The 19,222-nt window shown below is 46.9% G+C and overlaps 1 protein-coding gene across 1 annotated transcript in view; it reads left to right on the top strand.

Moving 5' to 3' along the window:
• Positions 1-18,452, top strand: part of Cdrt4 (CMT1A duplicated region transcript 4) — a 32,883-nt gene extending 14,431 nt beyond the window's left edge. The window contains exon 2 of the mRNA XM_005349876.2: positions 18,010-18,452. Within this exon, the coding sequence (XP_005349933.1) occupies positions 18,010-18,452 (443 nt within the window). The remainder of the gene's footprint in view (positions 1-18,009) is intronic.
• The last annotated feature ends 770 nt before the right edge of the window (positions 18,453-19,222 follow it).

Genomic DNA, 19,222 nt, shown 5'->3' with positions numbered 1-19,222 from the left:
TATTAGAAATGGGCTAGTCCAGGTGCGAGAGTTAGCCGAGAAGAGGCTAGATATAATGGGCCAAGCAGTGTTTAAAAGAATACAATTTGTGTGTTGTTATTTCGGGGCATAAGCTACCCAGGTGGCCAGGGTGCTGGGGACGCAGCCCCGCCGCTCCTATTACAACAACATCGTGTTCTGTCAATTAGGATGCTGTGTGAGGAAACCGAGGGTCAACAGACTCTCGAGGAAGTTGTTCAAGGCACCTATAAAGAGGTATTCTACTTCACATTTTTCATTGCTGTTAGAAAATACTCCAGTCAAAAGCAGCTTGGGGAGGGAATGGGTCATAATTAGGTCATAATCCATCATTGAGAGAAGTCAGGTCAGAAACTCAAGGGAGGAACCTCGAGGAAGGGACCATGGAAGAATGTGGCTTGCTGTCTTGCTGTCTGGCTTGCTAACAGACTCACACTCAGCTAGCTTTCTTATACAGCCCAGGAGAAATACCTGCCCCGGATGGCACCACTCACAGTGGGCTGGGTCCTTCCCTGTCAGTCAACAGTAGAGACATGGCTACAGGCCAATCTCACTGGGCAATTCCTCAGTTGAGACTCCCTCAGATGACCCTAGGCTGGGTCAAGTCAACATCTGAAGCTTACTAGGACAAGAGGTGAAGTTGGATGCTTCCTCAACTTCAATTTTTGTTTCTTCTTATGATTCCATTAGCATTGTTTTCCTACTTAAGCCCCAGATTACTTCCACGGGAATATGATGCTTCTTGGCTCAGTTTTGCTTATGAAATCATTCTAACTTATGGCCACAGACATCCAAGAGGAGAAACAGATCCCAAATGGGATAAGGGATGTCAAAAGTGTGAGTGGTGTGTGTGTGTGTGGGGGGGGGGTGTTACAGACGTGACTGGTACCTTCCATGTGTGGATGTATGTATTTATATGCATGTGCACGCATATATTCGTAAATGTATTTGTGCATGGCTCATAGACTCTTATGCCAAGGAGCAGGTGGATGTTCTGCTCAGAACTGTATGTTTAAATGTTGCATATGTAATCCGTGTGGCTGTAGGTGAACACAGATACTCCAGACTTTCCTGAACTCAGGAATCGGCTCCAAGGAGTGTTATTTTGGTAGACAGATGGTGTAAACAGTTCTGTTGACCCTTGAAAATAAACTGGGTGGGTCAAGCTAGGTGATGGGGATGATCATCACCTATGATGAGGATCTTAGAGGAGGGCGAGGTGTTGAAGGGTCCCCTAAGCACATCTTCTTCTATACTGCTTTAAAGCTCTCCCTATCTTTTTTTTTAATGCAGTGGCTCATTTTTGGTGACATGAATTTTGTTGTTAATTTCACAAACCTAGACACCAGATCCTGTTGTATTGGCACTGTGGGAGACACCCCATCCCGAATATTAACCGTGATGAAAGCAGTCTAACCAAGAGGCCTTTAGCATGTGGCTAAATCTGTATTCAGTACTCAATGTGAATTAGCTTATTAAATCTTCACTGCAACCCCCAAGTCCTTTCATGCCTCTGTGTTAAAGGTGAGACGCCCAAGGCTTAAGAATTTCTTGTTCCTAATCAGAAAGCCATGTTCCTGGCCTTTCTTGAACTCACACTGGTAATTCTGTGCGGCACTGTATTCAGAACGAACTGCTTGATGTGCGGTATCTTCACAATGGGAACGCTGGCCGATTCTGTCAGTCGCCCCCTGGAACGTCAGAGAAAGAGCTGTCTCTCAAAGGTCAAGCCCTTGCCAGGGAGAGGACACCCACAGGACACTGCAAAGAGCTTGTTCCTGGAAGTATTTGATGCATCCCTCCACCATGCCAAGGAGACACATTACAATCTTTGTTGTTTAGTTGAATTTCTGACCCGACAAGAAATTCTTTGGTCAGGACTCCCAGATTTCCTGGCATGGGACCCATAGATGTTTTCTATGTGGCTAGCCGTTCTGCTCCGCTGTGTACTGCTTGTGCATATTCATGCCTAGAAAGATGCCTGTAAAACTACTAATTACAGATTGCTCCCGGATTGGAAACCACTTCTCTCCTGGTCTTTAGGGAAGGAGACACTGCTCTTTTAATCGAGGTCAGGATTTTCTGTTCTCCCAGGACTATCCACCTTAGTTACATTGTATCTTTTCCACTTTGTGTTTCTCACTCTGTGTTTCCAAGATTTGCAAGATCTGGGAGAAGTCAGGGCAATGAAAGGTTTAGGTGGGATCCTTGGATGAATAAAGATGTACACTCAGTATTTAGATTTATACTTGACATTTGGTGAGATACAGAGGCCAGTAACTGTTGAGGTAGCATCGGGGATGTGTGGAGATGAAATGGAGAAAGACCGCAGGAATAACCAATGGAGACGGAGGGGGAGGATACCGAGTGACACGGGAAGAGAGTTGGTCTGCTGTCCGTCATGAAAGCTTAGTGGGAAAACGTTTCTAAAGTATAAGAATGCTCAGCTCTACCAAAGACCATTACGTTTCGGGAGATAAGAGGGAAGAGGTCTGGGGCGTAAGTGGAAACAGTAGGGCTTCTTCATCCACCTAGTGGAAGGAAGGCAGAGTGGTCGGGAGCGGGCAAGTTGGTAGGAGTTTTAGAGGGAGGTGAGAGCATTCTTGGATCGTGGATTCTTGGATCTTTCTGGAATCAGAAAGGACAATAGCTGAGAGTGAGAAGAGGAAGCAGGCGACAGGAATTTAAGCAGGATACGGCAGGAAGTCGGGACACTCTGGAGACGGATAGATAGGTAGACAGACATTGATTGTTGAAGGTGAGAAATCCCAGGGATGTTGGGCTAGAACTTTGCATGAACTCTGACATGAAGCCTTACTGGCAGTGATAGCTGCAGACTGTTAGTGACGGAGGAGCAGGGTCAGCTCTCCGAAACCGCCAGTACCTGGTGAGGGAAAGGCTTGTGTAGTCTGGTGGCCTGGCCTTCGGAGGAGGATCGAGGAAGAAAAATGACTTTAGAATCACAGGGGAAGAGATCAAGGATCTCTGCTTTCAGGCAGAAACCTGTGAACCCAGGTGGCAGCTGGGATGGGGAACATCCCAGGCTTCCACAGGGGACTCTGTTATAGGACCAGGAAACAGGTGACATTCTTTGTCTTTTTCCAATAAAATGTAAATTGGTATGTACGTGCACGCACACATGTATGTGTGTGTGGTGATGGGGAGTGTTTCCTAATTTCAACCCCATTCTCAACTTCAGCCTCAGTTTTCCAGATCTTGAATGAATTTGATCAGGTGATTTCCTGGCTTTGATCCCTCATGGTTCCTCACTATCATGTAGTAAGTGCTATGTACAATGGGGTCTTTTCTCCTGCTATCAGTGATGGATGTTTAGAGTGTGAAGTATGTGTGTGTGCGTGTGTATACATGTTGTGTGCACATACATGTACATCTGGGTATAAAGGGGCCATGTGTACACATACTTTTGTATATACATGATCACAAGTCTGTACCTATTTTGTGTACATGTATATGTTCAAATGCATATATTCAGCTTTTTGAAGATGCATGTGTGCATGTACATGTGTATTGTGTGTGTGCAGGGCAGACTTATGGCTGTAGAAGCCAAGATGAGGATTGTCTTGGGGATTTGATTGTTGAGCTAAAACACTGTGACCAAAAGCAACTTGGAGAGGAAAGGGTTTATTTTATCTTAAAGACTATAGTCCTTCATCAAGGGAAGTCAGACCAGGAACCTGGAGGCAGGAACTGAAGCAGAGGCCACGGAAGAATGCTGATTACTGGTTTGCTCCCCATGGCTTGCTTGCTCAATCCAGGATCATCTTCCCAGGGCTGATACCACCCACAATAGATTGGTCCCTCCCACATCAATCATTAACCAAGAAAATACCCCACAGGCAAAACTGCCTATAGACCAGACTTCTGAAGGTATTTGTTTCAACTGAGGCTTCCTTTTCCCAAATGATTAGCTTTGTGCCAAATTGACATAAAATTAACAAAAATGGGGCTACTTTGCTGGGATGCAGTGTTGAAGAGTTTGGTCTTCCAAAGCTAGGAACATTGCCTTTTATATTTTAGGCAGTGCATCGTGAGTTTCAAAGAGGAGTGTGACATAATTAGATCTTGCTCATTTCCTTCCAGGCTTAGGAAGTGTCCTACCTGTTGAGTGCTTGGCACTCGATGAATCATGAGCACAGATTTGATGAAGGCTTCCACGTGTAGCTTTCAAGTGGAGAACAAACCAGAAAGAGAGTGAAGGAAGAAGACATGTTTGGGGCACAGATCCTGAAATTGAGGTACAAGAGAGGAGGAGGAGTTTAGTTTCAGTTTCCACTTGGGGGAGCAGGAAGGATGGACATGCCCTCAACAGAAACTGTCCTGGAGACAGAGGGGGTGTTTTCAGAAGTACAGCGAGACAACAGACAAGGACCTGGGTTCCCGACAGGTTCGGTTTGCGGAAATGCAACAGCACAGGGAGGAGCTTGTTCAACAAGTGGTGTAGGAGGGTCTTCTGTTTGTGTGTTGCTCTCATTGATTGAATAAAGAGACTGCCTTGGCCTTTAGATAGGGCAGCCCTTAGGTGGGTGGAGGAGACAGAACAGAGTGCTAGGAAGAAGCACAGTGTGGCAGACACCATGAATCTCCGGCCTGAGATGGATGTAGGTTAGAATCTTGCCGGTAAGCCACAGTCACGTGGTGATACACAGATTTAATAGAAATGGGTTAATCAAGATGTGAGAGTTAGCCAGTAAGAGCCTAGAGCTAATGGGCCAGGCAATAATTTAATTAATACAATTTCCATGTGGTTATTTTGGGGATTAACCTAGCCAGGCAGCTGGGATAAACAAGGGAGCCCACTCGTTCTACAACAAACAAGCAATAGGGATTAGAATCTACTCTGAGAAGAGACTGGTCAGAGGAATGTACTTTGGTCATTTTTAAGGCATTAGTGGTACTGAAGACATGGAGTGATAAGGCTTTGGCAAAGTGGTTAATCCTGACCAAGCTCATTTCAAAGGAAAATGGTTGATAATTCAGTATCCCAATATAACAATTCACAATGTACTTATATCTATGAATTATTAAAATGTCGTTCTCCAGAAGATTGCCCAGTGAACATAGCAAAAGAGATTACAGTCGCCAGTGTGATCAGATCATGATTTAGCCTTTGTGTGTGTGTTCATGTGTGCAGGCATGTGCACATGTGTGACTGTGCACGTACATGTGGGCATGTGTGTGGAGGTCGGAGGTCAGTCTCAGCTACTGTCAGTAGATTATTTTGTATCAGTCCCTTGCTGACCCAGAACAGGAAACTAGGCTGCTGTCCAGAGAGGCTCTACCTCTATACTCAGCTTTTTCACACGGGTCTTGGAGATCACACTCTCCTTGTGCTTGCAAAACAACCTTTACCGACTAAGCCTCCTCCCCAGTCCCTGATGCACTTTCCTTATTCACTTCTGAGGCCACATCCATGTTCTCGCTTCTGTGGTACCCTCGCCTAGTGTATGCTGGAGGATAAACGTCACAAACTTCCCTGTACTTCTCTGCTTTCTCCATAGACAATATGGAACAGAATTTGGCGATTTCCTTTTTGAGAGCATCTTTACGAGCTATGATGGATATATCAAAGTTTATATTTGCTTGAGTTTACAACTTGAGTTTGGACGTATGCATGCACCTGCGATAGCCTCACTGTAGGAAAGGCACACACCCATCAGAGCTTCCTTGTGCCCTTTTATTGAAATGTGAGATCTGCCCTCAAAAACGTAAGGGAGCAAACGCTGTGTTCGCTGTGGGTACAACACACCCAGCAGATCTCTAGAGTTTACTCCCTTCATATAACTGAAACTTTGCTGCCAATGAACCTCCACTTTCCTCTCCCCACGGCCCTTGACAACTGTTTCCATGGGCTAGGCTTTCAAACACCACAGAGTAGAACCCTACCATGTCATTTTGACACTGGTTTATTCCACTAACTATAACTTAAGTGATAATTTCTCAAAGACTCAGAAGCTTCATTAAGGGCCTCTGGGACATGCATTTTGTGTGACAGTTCTGGGCTGGCCTCTGTTTCCATGGGAACACGTGATGCTGGTGGCCTTGTCGTTGAACAGCTTGTGCCCGCTGTGGCTTTGGTTTGCTTTCCATGGTTCTTTGGCCTGGAAGCCGTCACCTGGCTTGTTGCCAAACGGGACTTCTGTATGCTGGGGAGCTTAGCACCCAGTGGTTTGGAGACGGCTCTGGTGGGCTCCACGCTGCTCCCGCAGCTTGAGCTCTCATACTTTCTCATTGGTCCTGCTGCTTTTCTTCCATCATATCGGGAAACATCCAGCTTTCCTGTTTACCTCATGGATGCATCCCCTCCATCTGCAGCCTCTCTGTCCACAGTAGACACAGCTACACGAGCGGTCTCTTGGGCTGCTTTTGTTTATTTTGATTTTTCTCTGTTTATTTCTTGGTACCAGGCTTTGAATATAGTTCTCTATGTATGCTTGGCAGAGAATATAACCTTTACGAGCTAGAATCCCTGAGATGTAATGAAGTTTTCACTTTCCAAATCCTTTTTTTTTTTTTTTTTTTTGGTTTTTCGAGACAGGGTTTCTCTGTGGCTTTGGAGCCTGTCCTGGAACTAGCTCTGTAGACCAGGCTGGTCTCGAACTCACAGAGATCCACCTGCCTCTGCCTCCCGAGTGCTGGGATTAAAGGCGTGCCCCACCATCATCCAAATCCTTTTTTATTTAGACCCAATGTCTTCCTTAGTTGCTAGGCTGGCATTGAAGTTGTAACCCTCCTGCCTTAGCTTCCTGAGTAGCTGGGTTTATAGGCCTGAGTCACCAGGTGGATGGATTCTTCCCAGCTCTTTCTTTAAAGCTTCTGTGACAGGAATGACACCTGGGGGCTTTTGCCATACAGTCCTCCAGCATGAAGATCCTCCCTGAGGCCTCTGCTTTGCTTCAGTGGTGGTCACAGAGTTCATCATGTTTCCTGTTCTTATTCTTGTTCTGGGCTGCACTGCGTTGATGAGGAGACCTGGAGCTGGTGATTCAGAGCCCTAGAGTCCACCAGGCAAGCATCTCACCAGTTTGCTTCTGTCCATGAATATAAGGGAGGAGCTCACCTCACAGTGGAGGTGAAGTGCCTTTGGGCGTGTGGAAATCTTTGCCGAGGAGAAACCTTGAGCAGGCAGCATTAACTGGGCAGAACCTCACAAAAGTCAGAAAGCTGTTTGAATTCTGATTTAAAAGACATTCTTGGAGCTGGAGAAATGGCTCAGCGGTTAAGAGCACTGACTGCTCTTCCAGAGGACCCGGGTTCAATTCCCAGCACCCACATGGCAGCTCACAACTGTCTGTAACTTCAGTTCCAGGGCACCTGACACCTTCACACCAATGCACGTAAAATGAAGATAAATAAATCATAAAAAATAAAAAATACTCTATAAAAAAGACATTGCTCATCACTTCTAGTGGCTAGAACTGGAAACACCTTAAAATCCCCAACAGAGGCATCGCTGATAATGATTCTTTCCTTAGATGGATTCTTGAGTAGCCTCTAAAATAATTATGAGGAATTTTTAACACTGCAAACAAAGGCAATATAATGGCTGCTGAAAGGGATAGGCTCAAAAGGATCTATGTCAGGATGGGTGGGATGAGAGTGAGATTTCAAAAATAGATCATTCAAGCTTGATAAATATAATGCTGATAAATAATGTCTATTATAAGAACACATACAGCCGGGCGTTGGTGGCGCACGCCTTTAATCCCAGCACTCAGGAGGCAGAGGCAGGCGGATCTCTGCGAGTTCGAGACCAGCCTGGTCTACAGAGCTAGTTCCAGGACAGGCTCCAAAACCGCAGAGAAACCCTGTCTCGAAAAACCAAAAAAAAAAAAAAAAAAAAAAAAAAAAAAAAAAAGAACACATACAAATGCCTTTGACAAAATGTATACTTAAATTTGGGAAACATATACAAAGAGATAGCCATCTTCCCCATGGTACATGAATCAAATTGCTTTCTAAGGGGCTGACAATTTGGTCTACTTCCTGGTCACAGTTTTCTAGTGACCATGGTGGCAGTTCACAGGTGGAAGGAAATAAGGAGCTCTATTACCAGGCAGCGTTTGCACAGAGCTTTGAACCCCACAGACTTCCATCTTCCCAGTTTGCACAATGCTCAAGTTCCCGATCTGAGCTGCCTTCCTAGTCAAGTGCTCCAACATCCTTTGGTTTAATTTCTTCTCTCTAGGTTGTTAGGGAGACAGTTATTGCCGGGTATGCACGGAAGGCGTTTGTGACAATGTGCAGACTCGTCAGTTTTCATTATGACAATTCGGGTTGTTGTTCACCTGGGGGCCCTTCACCCCCGACAACTGGGAATTTGAATCAATCATAATTTGGAGGCACCTGTGACCTGAGAGTTGTGCGCATGTGGCGAAATAGTCTTTTATCACATTCTGGCATGAACTGGGACCCAGCTGCCAATAACAAAAGAATAACGAAATCTTACAGGAGTGAGTGTTTACCTTCATTCTTTGCTTCTAGAAGAGTCTCAAGTGCCAGTCACTCTCTTCAGAGTCTGGGTTCCTGGCCTTCCATTCCTAAGCTCCAAGTATCTGAGAGGAGGTCGAGATCAGCCTTGGGAAATGCTGGCTGTTTCCCCGTGTGTTCTCTAGGTTCACAATGCCCCATTGTTTCAGTGGGAGCAGGACTTCCTCTTTCTGATTGATTAGTCATTGTGCGGCCATGCATTTTCAGAGCTCCGTTGCTCAGGAGGCAGCTGTCAGCAGTAAGGGGGTCTCTGGGCACAGATTTCCTAAGTCTTTTCATGTTTGATTTCCTGGGTATGGGCTGTTAGGCTTGTTTCTCCATCTCTTTCCTATTTGACTAGCTGATTAATGTACAAGTCTACCCTCAGTGTCCATGCAGGAAAAGGCAGAAAGGCTCCTTCGTGCCTGTTTGGTTTGTTCTAGAAATTTATTCTTAAGTTGGAGCTCAGTGTGTAGATAACACAGCCCACGTGTGCTTTGAGCCTAATGGGTCTTCATATTAGATCTTTCAAAAGGAACAGTGTGTTAGATGGAGTAGTTCTTGAATAGATGTAATATTCATGTTTGTGGTTGTTCCTGAGAGCGGTGCACCGCTCAGCACTTCTTGCGGAAGGGAATTTGGGGAGTGTTTGCACATGAATTATGATGCTGAACTGGTTGAAGCATCCTGATAAGTCATGCGCAGAAAGCAGACCATTTGGAGACAGCAGTGGCTGCCTGTGGGAGGAATGTGTCCTGAGCAGAGAAGAGGGAAACGCCAGGACTGTCATTAAGACCGAGATCTGCCATCACTCTCCTGGCCCTTTGCGATTCAGCAGAATCCGTGTTCCTTCCTGATCCCTCTTTCCATTCCTCCCTTCTGCATCCAAGGGGCTCTGTCTTCTTCACAGGCCTGCGAGCAGCTTGCCCTGTCTTCGTCTGCTCAATCTGGCTGCAGATGGGATATGTTTAGACTTATGTTCCAGACTTTCTCTGCTCTTTTTTTCTGATGACATGGATGGCATCTATTAGTCTTGTTTGATCTCTTGTGAGTACGGGAAATCTGCTTTGCGGATCCTGGACGTTGAGAAGGGCGAAAACCAGAACGAGAGGGGTGAACACACAAATGCACTATGGTTCTGGACCCATGCTGCTCAGCACCGGGTTTGCAGTGCATTGTAGCTACAGGGAGCGAATAAACACCGTATGTCTGCAGGTGCACAGACTGCTTCCATGCTTGGAAAACAAGCACCTGAAAGTTATGACAGTAATCCTTAGAGCACATATGTACTGCACATCCTATTAGCCAGAAGCATGGCTCCTCCCACACACGGAAGGGGGGATCCCGTAATAACAGGCTGGTGTTAGAAGATGGGCAGCACTGATCAGTCTGGCACGGCAACACCCCAGATGGAGTGGCGATCCTTGGTTTCCCCCAAAGAGGCCTGGTTCGTGTCAGAACTTAGCACTATCAAAGTGGCCTGCCATTTGCAAGTTAATCCTTAAGAGAGTGCAGTAAGGCCTTGCTTCTCTTCTTGAGAGTGTATGTTGAGAGAGGCAGCGGTGAGGAAGAGAAGGTGGCCGTGCACTGTCTGTCACACAGGGAGAGGGACACATAACGTTCTTCTTTCCTGAAAGACCAACTTGTCCCCTCCCCGCATGCCTCTGTCTTTGTAGTTCTAGGGTTTGTGGTGCTCCTCAGCTATCTAGCGACTCTCCTGTATTCCCCTCCTCCAGAGCCCATGGAGCTGAAAGGGGGTGTTCATGGGACAGGGATAACGGGTAAGAAAGCAGGGAGAGTGGTGATAAGGATAAGGATAAGGATAAGGCACTCACTATTCCTCCAGGTGTGAAATGCAGGCACCCTGTGAAGGCCCTCATTCTGTTCAGTAGAGCACGGTGGGCTCCCCAAAGGTCCCTCTGGCTCGCTCCCTCCCACCCCCCCAAATGCTTGCACGTGCTGCCCTGAGCTGGTTTCCGTCCTGGTATACTTCAGAGGTCAACTTTCCAAGACACTTCTACTCTTAATGACAGCTTCTTCCTCTGCCAAAAGTAAGTGGGGAGTGGCTGGACAGCAGAAAAAGAAGCAGGGCCGGGAAGGAAATGGACAGCCGAGGAAGACAAAGTGCAGAGAGGAGATGAGCCTTTGCACCAGGAGAGAATGCAAGTCTCCTCCAGAGAAGGACGATTCCCTGGGGAAGAGCGGGGGGGGGGGGGGTGAGCCCAACAAGATAAGCATGCAGACAACAGCGGGAAAGAGAGACATGGAGACATGAGGCCATTCAGAGAAACACCGAGCCCTCATGCTGGCCTGCTGTCTACATCTGGATAGTTTTGTGGCACCCTGAGGAGGATTTCAGAAGGCTACAGTAAGGACAGAACCAGCTGTGCCTTGCATCTTCACCCTTCCGTGCCCCTACACTGTCGCATTCTCTGAGGTGTGCAGTCCCAAAGGCTGTGGAAGGACCTTGTTTAAAAATCTGCACGAATGTTTCATTGATTCCTAGTTCCATGAGATTCTCTGACTAATACATGTATGATGGACAAGTCAAAGGAAATTATCATACCTGTTCACTCTGCCTCTTGAAAGGCTGCGAAACAAGTCAGCACATAACAAGCCCTGAGAAATTCTGTGGTGTTTAAACAAATTTGGTTGGCAATATGCCTGCAACCTTGTACAAAATGGATCCTATTAATGGTGGCTCTCAGGCTAAATGACCTATATGACTGTATGGGTGGCCCTTGTCCTGGACTTTCCCCTCTTCTTAAACAGCGCCTATTAGCATCTCGAGAGATTCTTGCATCCTATGGGACACGATTTAGGCACCATCAAATGAAGCTAGCGCCTCACTCTTGAGCCTACACTGTCTTACAGCATCAGGCAAAAAGCCTGAGTGAGCTGACTTGTATCAATGTACTAACCCATTAATCCTGCCTGGAACCACAAAATCCTTTTGGGAGATGGTTTCCTGAGATAAGGGCACAGCTTGCGGCAGTCAGAGTGAGGTCATCAGTTTTGGAGGATCCCATCCACACTGCTGGTCCCTCGTTTGCAGTGCTGTTCAGCCACTGACTTGCTTCTGCTTTTGGTATAAGTCTTTCTACCACTGTAATGTGGTTGTGGAAATGCCCCATGGTCCCAGTAACTGTTTCAAAGATACAGCACATAGCAAGTGAACACAGAAGGAAAGCTGGTGTTGTAGACAATCTTCTGGTCCTGTGTCCTGTCTCTAGGTAGTTAATATCACCTTAACAAATTGCCAGTGTCTGGGGGGACAGATTCACGAGCATCCAGTCATAAGCCGTACTGTGTGCTGGAATCACCTGGTGTTCACCGCATCACTGTTGCTGTGAGAAAAGACTCTGACCAAGAGCAAAAGTCTTGATTTGGCTTGCACGTCCATCATGGAGGGAAGCAGGAGGCACAGAGGAGTGCTTGCTGGCTGGCTCACACGGTCATGCTGAGCTAGCTTTCTAAACCAGTCCAAGACCACCTTCTAGTGATGACACTGCTCTCGGGGGGCTGGGGCCCCCATGACAGTCAGGACAACACCTACTCCATCCTTTCCCCCAGGCCAGTTGGAGGGTTTTCCTTTCATCTCCAGGCTGTACCAAGTTTACAGTTAAAGCTGACTCTCTTAAAATGTTTTGGTTTGTATGTAATAGATGCACACACATTATTTGTGCATAATAATGGGGCTCCATAGCATATTTAATACAAACATACAATAGCACACTGACCAAATCCAGCCTCCATTTACCTACCTTCCCCAAGGCCTTTTGCCCTACAGTGAAGCTTTGATTCCTGCTTTGCCTCTCATTCCTGGCACACCGCAAGGTTGGGAAAGAGAGCCAGCACCATGGTTTTAAAGATCTGCAGTACTCCCAATGCACAACAAAATGTGAATTGTGCTGGGTTAAAGCACTTTACTACCCATCCAGACATCTCCTTAAGACAGCTAGGTCTCCCTGTGCCGGCCCGTTTTAGGTCAACCTGACACAAGCTAGCATCGTCTGGAAGCAGGGAGCCTCAACTGAGAAGATGCCTCCACAAGACCCAACAGGAAGGCATTTTCTCAATTAGTGACTGATGGGAGAGGACCCAGCCCATGGTGGGTGGGGCCACCCCTGGGCTGGTGGTCCTGGGTTCCATAAGAAAGCAGGTTGAGCAAGCCATGGGGAACACGCCAGTAAGCAGCACCTCTCCATGGCCTCTGCATCAGCTCCTGCCTCCATGTTCCTGCCCTGTTTGAATTCCTGACCTGAGTTCCTTCAATGATGACCAGTGATATGGAAGTGTAAGCCAAATAAACCCTCTCCTTCCCTCTTTGCTTTTCGGTTATGGTGTTTCATTGCAGCAACAGAAACCATGACTAAGACAGTCCCTAAGAGAAGCAGGACAGGGACTCACTGCTGTTTTCATTTTGTAAGAAACATCAGGATCCCTAACAATTCAAGGAACATAATCCCTGCCACAGTTATGCCACATTCCAGGGCAGCGCCACCCTTGGACAGACTAGATTCTAAATCTGTTGTGATGAGAAGTTGAGTGGGGACTGGGGAGCGCTCGCCTCGGGCACCCGGTTGCTTGAACACAGACCTTGGTGTCTGTGGGAGCAAAAAGAAAGCTACTTCAGCATGGCCTCCCACCCCTCCCATCAATGCTGTTTCTGTCTGGGGCCTGTGGCTTTGCAATTCGTCTACAGGAAGACAAAATAGAACCTTTGTGCTGGACTTGAAGGAAATTATGAAAGGCCACAGCTTGTCTCCAGACTTATGTCAACTATTTATCTCTTGTTATTTTCAACAAACAAGCCCTCTCCATGCATTTTGAGAGCATCTCGGTCATTGGTTTTCTCAAGCTTTCCCAGTCCCTGTTGCGGCAGGTATGAGGAAAACCTACTGTCTGGTGGCGTGGTCCAACAGCCACTCCGTGTTATGGCACCGAAGCTCAGTGAGACAGCGTGCGAGGGGCCAGGTTACACACAGCACGGTGGTGCTAGAGCAGAGCCCACTGGGAACCAGGCTCCATGATTGCTTCAGATTTGTTAATCAGGAATTTAGAAGCAAGGGCGAAAGGAGTTATTCCCAGTCCCCTAAATATTATCATCTCCCAGTGTGTTTCCCCCATCAGGCACTGTGTGTGTGTGTGGCACAAATTCTAACAGCTCTACAAACACGTGTGCTAAGTTGAGTCCTCTCTCACTGAAGGTGGCAGGCAAGAGCGCGGTGGCCTCCTGGATGCTCTCTGTTTGAGAAAACTTGAAATGGATGACCTTAGTGTTTGAGAACCTGGTGTTGGTCTTAGAGAACTAAGATGCCTTAAATTTTACTTTAAAATTATCCCAAGTATCTCTTTCTAGGTTAGAGGACAATTTGAGCAGTGTTTGTTCTGTAGCCCCCGAAAACTATATTGATATTATATTTCTAAATGCCTTGTTGTGGAATATTGCTGCTGAAACTCACAGGAGAACCCTACAAGACCTGGATCTAAAAGGTCTTGGCTTTTGTCTTCTTCTTTTTTCTTTCTAATTTGAACAAATCTCCAGGATGCTATCATTTGTAGGTGTTTTGAATAAAATGTTGAAATTTATGGATAGCATATTTTATGGAAACATCAGAACTTAGTTTCTGTTAATGACATATTCAAATCCCATAAATAGTTCCCTGATTGGGGGGAACAAAAGGTGTGCAGACATGGAGCCTTTCTGTGTCAGAGGTGGGTGGCCCACGTGTGAACGAGGTGGCAGGACCACAGCTCACTTCTGTTGCAGCAGACAGAGGTGGCACTAATTACTCGTGCTGGGCACAGACAGGGCAGCACTCAGCGTGGTCATACATCGAGAGCATCGTCATCCTTCGGAGTTATCTGTGGAAGCAAATTCTCAGAGACTCTCAGCAGATCCATTGGATTGGAGCATCTGGGAGGAAGGCACAGCCGCAGGCTCTGCGGGTTATTCTAGGAATTGTTAGATTTGGGAAGCACTGACCCTCGGTCCAGAGTTCTCAGGCTTTGGTGCCCAGTCACACTGACATCTCCTGGGAACTCATTAAAACTCCTCTGCAGCATGTTTTTATGGGACTTTGGCAGGTGAGGGCTGACAGGCTCCATGACCCTTTCAAATGCTTAAGGGCCAGAGAGATGGAAAAGCTGAGTAATAAATTATGAAATCTTGGAGCAGAGGAGCGATGACTTAGCCACCAAAGTGTTCGCCATGCTAGTGTGAGGGCCTGATTCCGTCTCCAGCATCTGCTTGCTTGGACAAGCTCTCCAGGTGGACGGACCTGTGAGGTTGAGAACCACTGACCATGGTGCCCACCAGCTCTTCCGTCTTCGTGGACACACAGAGTATTATTCTGATTTTCGCCCCTCCTTGGGGCTCCTCTAGGAGTCTCCTGGCAGCTTCCTGACCATCTCAGCCACTTGTGACCCAGATGCAGGCTGGGAAGCGCAAGTTAGTGGGTGGGGCTGTGCCCCTGCCTTACTTGTAGGAATAAGACCTGGACTCTCCAGGACTGCCCAGTGCACAGACTGAAAAGCCAGGGGATCTGAAATCAGGACTCCTGAAGAACGGGTCATGCAATCTAAGAAGCTGGAGCAAGGCCACACTAGCAGGCCTTGGGACCCACCCAACTCTCCCCAAAGGGGCAGACCACGGGGACTTAGGATCCTCGGGGTGGCTATCGATCACTGGTCAACGTTGGGAGGCCCTGGCATTCACATTTTCCCAAAGCCATTTGGATCTGTGATAGAAAGAAAACTCTAACAATGGGAGAGAACCGGAGCAGAAGAATAACAGGAGTCAGGGGATGGGCAGAGGGGGTCGGCTCTTGAGCTGGTAGAAAATATGACATTTAGCAGACGCTTGTGACTGCTGCTTGCTTTGTTTTTGCTATATTCAAATTAATGTCCAACCTGCAAGATATTTGCTTTTGCTTTGAGGATACAAGGAGCGACTGGGGAGGAGGCGACAGCTACATCTGTACTTGGAGCCTCCATAGGTCTTTCTTAGTGAAAGACCATGTCAGGTGTGTTCTTCGGGCTGGGGGGATACATGACCACAGCAGAGATATGGAACTCTTTGCAGTACACTCCTTGTTGACAGATCTGTTCCCCAACTCCAGCTTCTCCATGTTCCCCAAGGCCATATGGTAATAACTGTGTACAGTATTTTCTGTTCCCTAGGGGATGTGTCCCAAAACACCTATGAGTGATTGAAACAGCGTATAGCACTAAACCCTGTATCTACTATGTCATCTTCTATGTGTGAGTATCCATGATGAGGCTTATAAAGTAGACTCAGTAAAACGAGCAGTAGTAACTAGTAATAAAATTATAACATCGTCTTATAAAAAAATCAGTGAATTATTTATTCCTGGACTTTTCTGCTTAATAGTTCCAGGTAACTGGCAATCATGGAGAGTAACACAAGGGCTGGGAACTTTTTCTCTTGACTAATACCAATTACCATGTTTGTTTGCTTCTCTGAACGCAGGTTAGAGATGGCAAGATGAACTTAATTCTTCTGCCTCACAAACTCCCACTGAAATGACCTAAGGCTGTAAAACCAGGGAAAGGATTCACCACCAGGAAAAATGGGGGCAGCGGCAGATGCAGGGGAGGTGTTTTGTCATTTCTGGTACACGTAGTGCAACCACGATGTGAGAAGGAAGGCCTGTTGTGCCCATAACTCGGTACCGGCTAAGGACCTAGCAAACGGGTGGGTAGAAGTCTCAGCAAAGCTCCCACCATGGTCTCAAGCATCAGAACTTCTGGGCAGCAGTTTCACGGAGGACCGTGTTACCGTTGAGTTCAGACCCTACCATTAGTGAGCTGTACAAAATTAGCAGCCTCAGTTTCATCCTTTGTTAAAATAGGGAGGATGCCTACATTATAAGATGCAGAAAGGCCAGGCTGTGGTGTCTCGCGCCTCTAATCCCAGCACTCGGGAGGCAGAGGCAGACGGATCTCTGTGAGTTCGAGGTCAGCCTGGTCTACAGGCTCCAAAGCTACATGGAGAAATCTTGTCTCCAAAAAAAAAAAAAAAATTAACAACAACAACCACAACAAAAAGATGCAATAAGGATGAAATGCAGTTTATACCCAGAGACACAGCTGGAAGGTAACAGCGGCCCGTTAGTGATTGCTGCCTACCAAAGGAACTGCTGAGTATTTGGCTCAAGTTATTGTGAACCTGCAAGGGAAGCCTTTGGAAAGGGGTCTCCCTCAGATAAGTCGATGCTGCTGCTGAGGCAGCCAGAGCTCAGAAAGAGTGAGACACTTGTTCAAGTAGAGCAGGCCGATGCTCTGAATCCTAAACCTAATTTGCTCTTGTTTCTGTTCTTTTTCGTTCTTGTCTTGTCTTGTTTTGTTTTGGCAGTTTCTCGTGTAGCTCAGGTTGGCCTCAAACTCCTGATCTTCCTGTCTCTACTAAGTTTAGGGGTTATAAGCCCAAGTTGCCACACCCAGCTAAAATTTCTCTTTTTGCAGTGCTGGGTCTCAAACATGGGCCTCATGCATGCGAGGCGAGCATTCTACCAGCAAACTCTAGTCTCCTAAGGTATATTCTTCCAAGCCGTAACACATCCTTGATGGTACGTATCTGGGTAGTATAAGTGCTTGAACTCAATTAATAGTGCATCCAAAGACTCAATTAATGGTGCATCCAAAGCATTGTCTTTTACATAGTGCAGTCTGATAACCACTCACAGAGCACTGATTGTGTTAGTGTTTTTGTTTTCTAGAGGTAATTTCAAAGTACGAAAGAACTATGCTGGTTCTACACAAATACTGCATCTTGCTTTTTCTACTGAAAAAAAAATAGAGATGGTCTATGTAGCTCAGTGTGTCCTTACACTTATGATCCACCTGCCTCTGCCTCCTGAGTGTTGATTTCACTAGTGTTCATCTCCATGTCCAGCACACATCATTTTGCAATAAGGAGCTTAAACACACACAGAGTTTGAAAACTGTGGGGGGCCCTGGAATGAACCTCCTGTGAACACTCAGGGGTCACTAGATAACAGTCCTTCAACAACTTGCTTTTTTGTTTTGTTTTGTTTTTGTTTTTCAAGACAGGGTTTTGGAGTCTGTTCTGTAGCCAGCTCTCGTAGACCAGGCTGGTCTTGGACTCACAGAGATCCGCCTATCTCTGCCTCCCTAGTGCTGGGATTAAAGGTGTGTGCCACCGCTGCCTGGCTCTTCAATAGCTTTCTAAGCAGACATTTAGTTGAGGACACTAGAATTTGGGACTTAAACAAACAATTGGATAAAAACATTTGAAAGTAAGCCAGTTTAATCAAAGTCTCTCTCTTTAGTAGTATTGTGCTGTTCTTTAATCCATATAGTCAGTAGAATACCATTCTGTCTATTACCTTTAGGTTGGGTTTTATTCCCACTCCATAAAGCGGGGGGAGGCTTCAAACTGTGATCCCAGACCCCTGCAGTTCTTTGAGGCATTGCTGAGTGTGCAAGTGCTTCTAAACCACCGTATTTCTTTTCTAGTGGAACTCACAGAAAAACTCGGACTCCCCGTGACACTGCTTGAAAACCACAACCCCTGGCCAGCCTATGTCACGTACACCTCTCCAGCAGTAAGGCGCCTCATTGACAAAAGCAGGGCCCGGGACCTGGAGTGCATTCATTCTTATGAGGAGACCTTCAAACCCACAAGGCTGAGTAAACCTAGTTTCATGCATCTGAAGAGGAAGAAGTCATCCAAGTCCTCAGAGCTCATGCTTAAGGATGCCCTGTCCGAGTCCAGGCAATCCACGTGGGAACCTTGCTCTGCCACAAACATGAGTTCCACACTCCTTCCGGAACCTACACAATCACAGATGGAAGCCAGAGAGGGTCCCACGTCCAACTACAACAAGATCATCTTCTCCAGGAGGCCTGCGATGAGGAAGATCCCCTATGGTTTACTGCAGGCCAGCAAGGAGCCCTGAAGCCATCCCCTGAGAATGTACAACGGTTACACTCCATCTGCTACAATACAGCATGTCCTTAAAACTTGCCCTTGTTCCTGTTTAGATGTAGGTTGGCAGACAGGGACCATATCGGAAAGCGGGCTGTGGGTAGACAACCCCAACACTTTTGGGGTGGGGCAATTGTAGCTGCTGAAGGCTCAACTGCATGGGTGTTTGTGTCCTGACAGCAGACAGAAACCACAGGAGTGACTTTACCAGTCTTCCTTTAATAGGCTCTTTAACCAGATGACGACAGAGGGCTGCAAAGTAAGAATCCAGTTATTGACAGGGGTAGCCCCCAAGGGAACTGGCGCCGTCCCTAGAATTATTGGAAGTTAGATGCCTGCAGGAGGGAGATGTGTGGTGAAGCTCAGACATTCCAAGGCTTGTATTGCTGACTCAGTGCTGAGGAGAGCCCCTGCAGGGTCCTATCCCCCACCCCTGAGAGGGGTCCCTGTCTCCCTTCACAGAAAGACATCCTGAGACTGTCTCACTGAGTGTTAAAGAACTCAAAATTTGAATTCAAATACTGGAAGGCGGTTCCACTGCCTGCCTGGCTGACAGAAAGGGCTCCAAGGGAAGCGGCCAGGGGTGGGAAGGAGTGGTAGGGACCACCAGGAAGCAGCTGGTGAGTTCCTTCTTCTCCCTCTAACCACATGGACTCCTGCTAGCGCCCTCTGTGGGCAGGGTGTGGTAGGACATAAGCAGGAAAGCCACCGCTGATTCCCAGTCTTGCCATATCCCAGGGT

This window comes from Microtus ochrogaster, chromosome 7 (assembly GCF_000317375.1).
Source record: "Microtus ochrogaster isolate Prairie Vole_2 chromosome 7, MicOch1.0, whole genome shotgun sequence".
Lineage (NCBI taxonomy): Eukaryota > Metazoa > Chordata > Mammalia > Rodentia > Cricetidae > Microtus > Microtus ochrogaster.
Note: the sequence above shows the minus strand (reverse complement) of the source record. Positions and strands in the feature narration are given on the sequence as shown.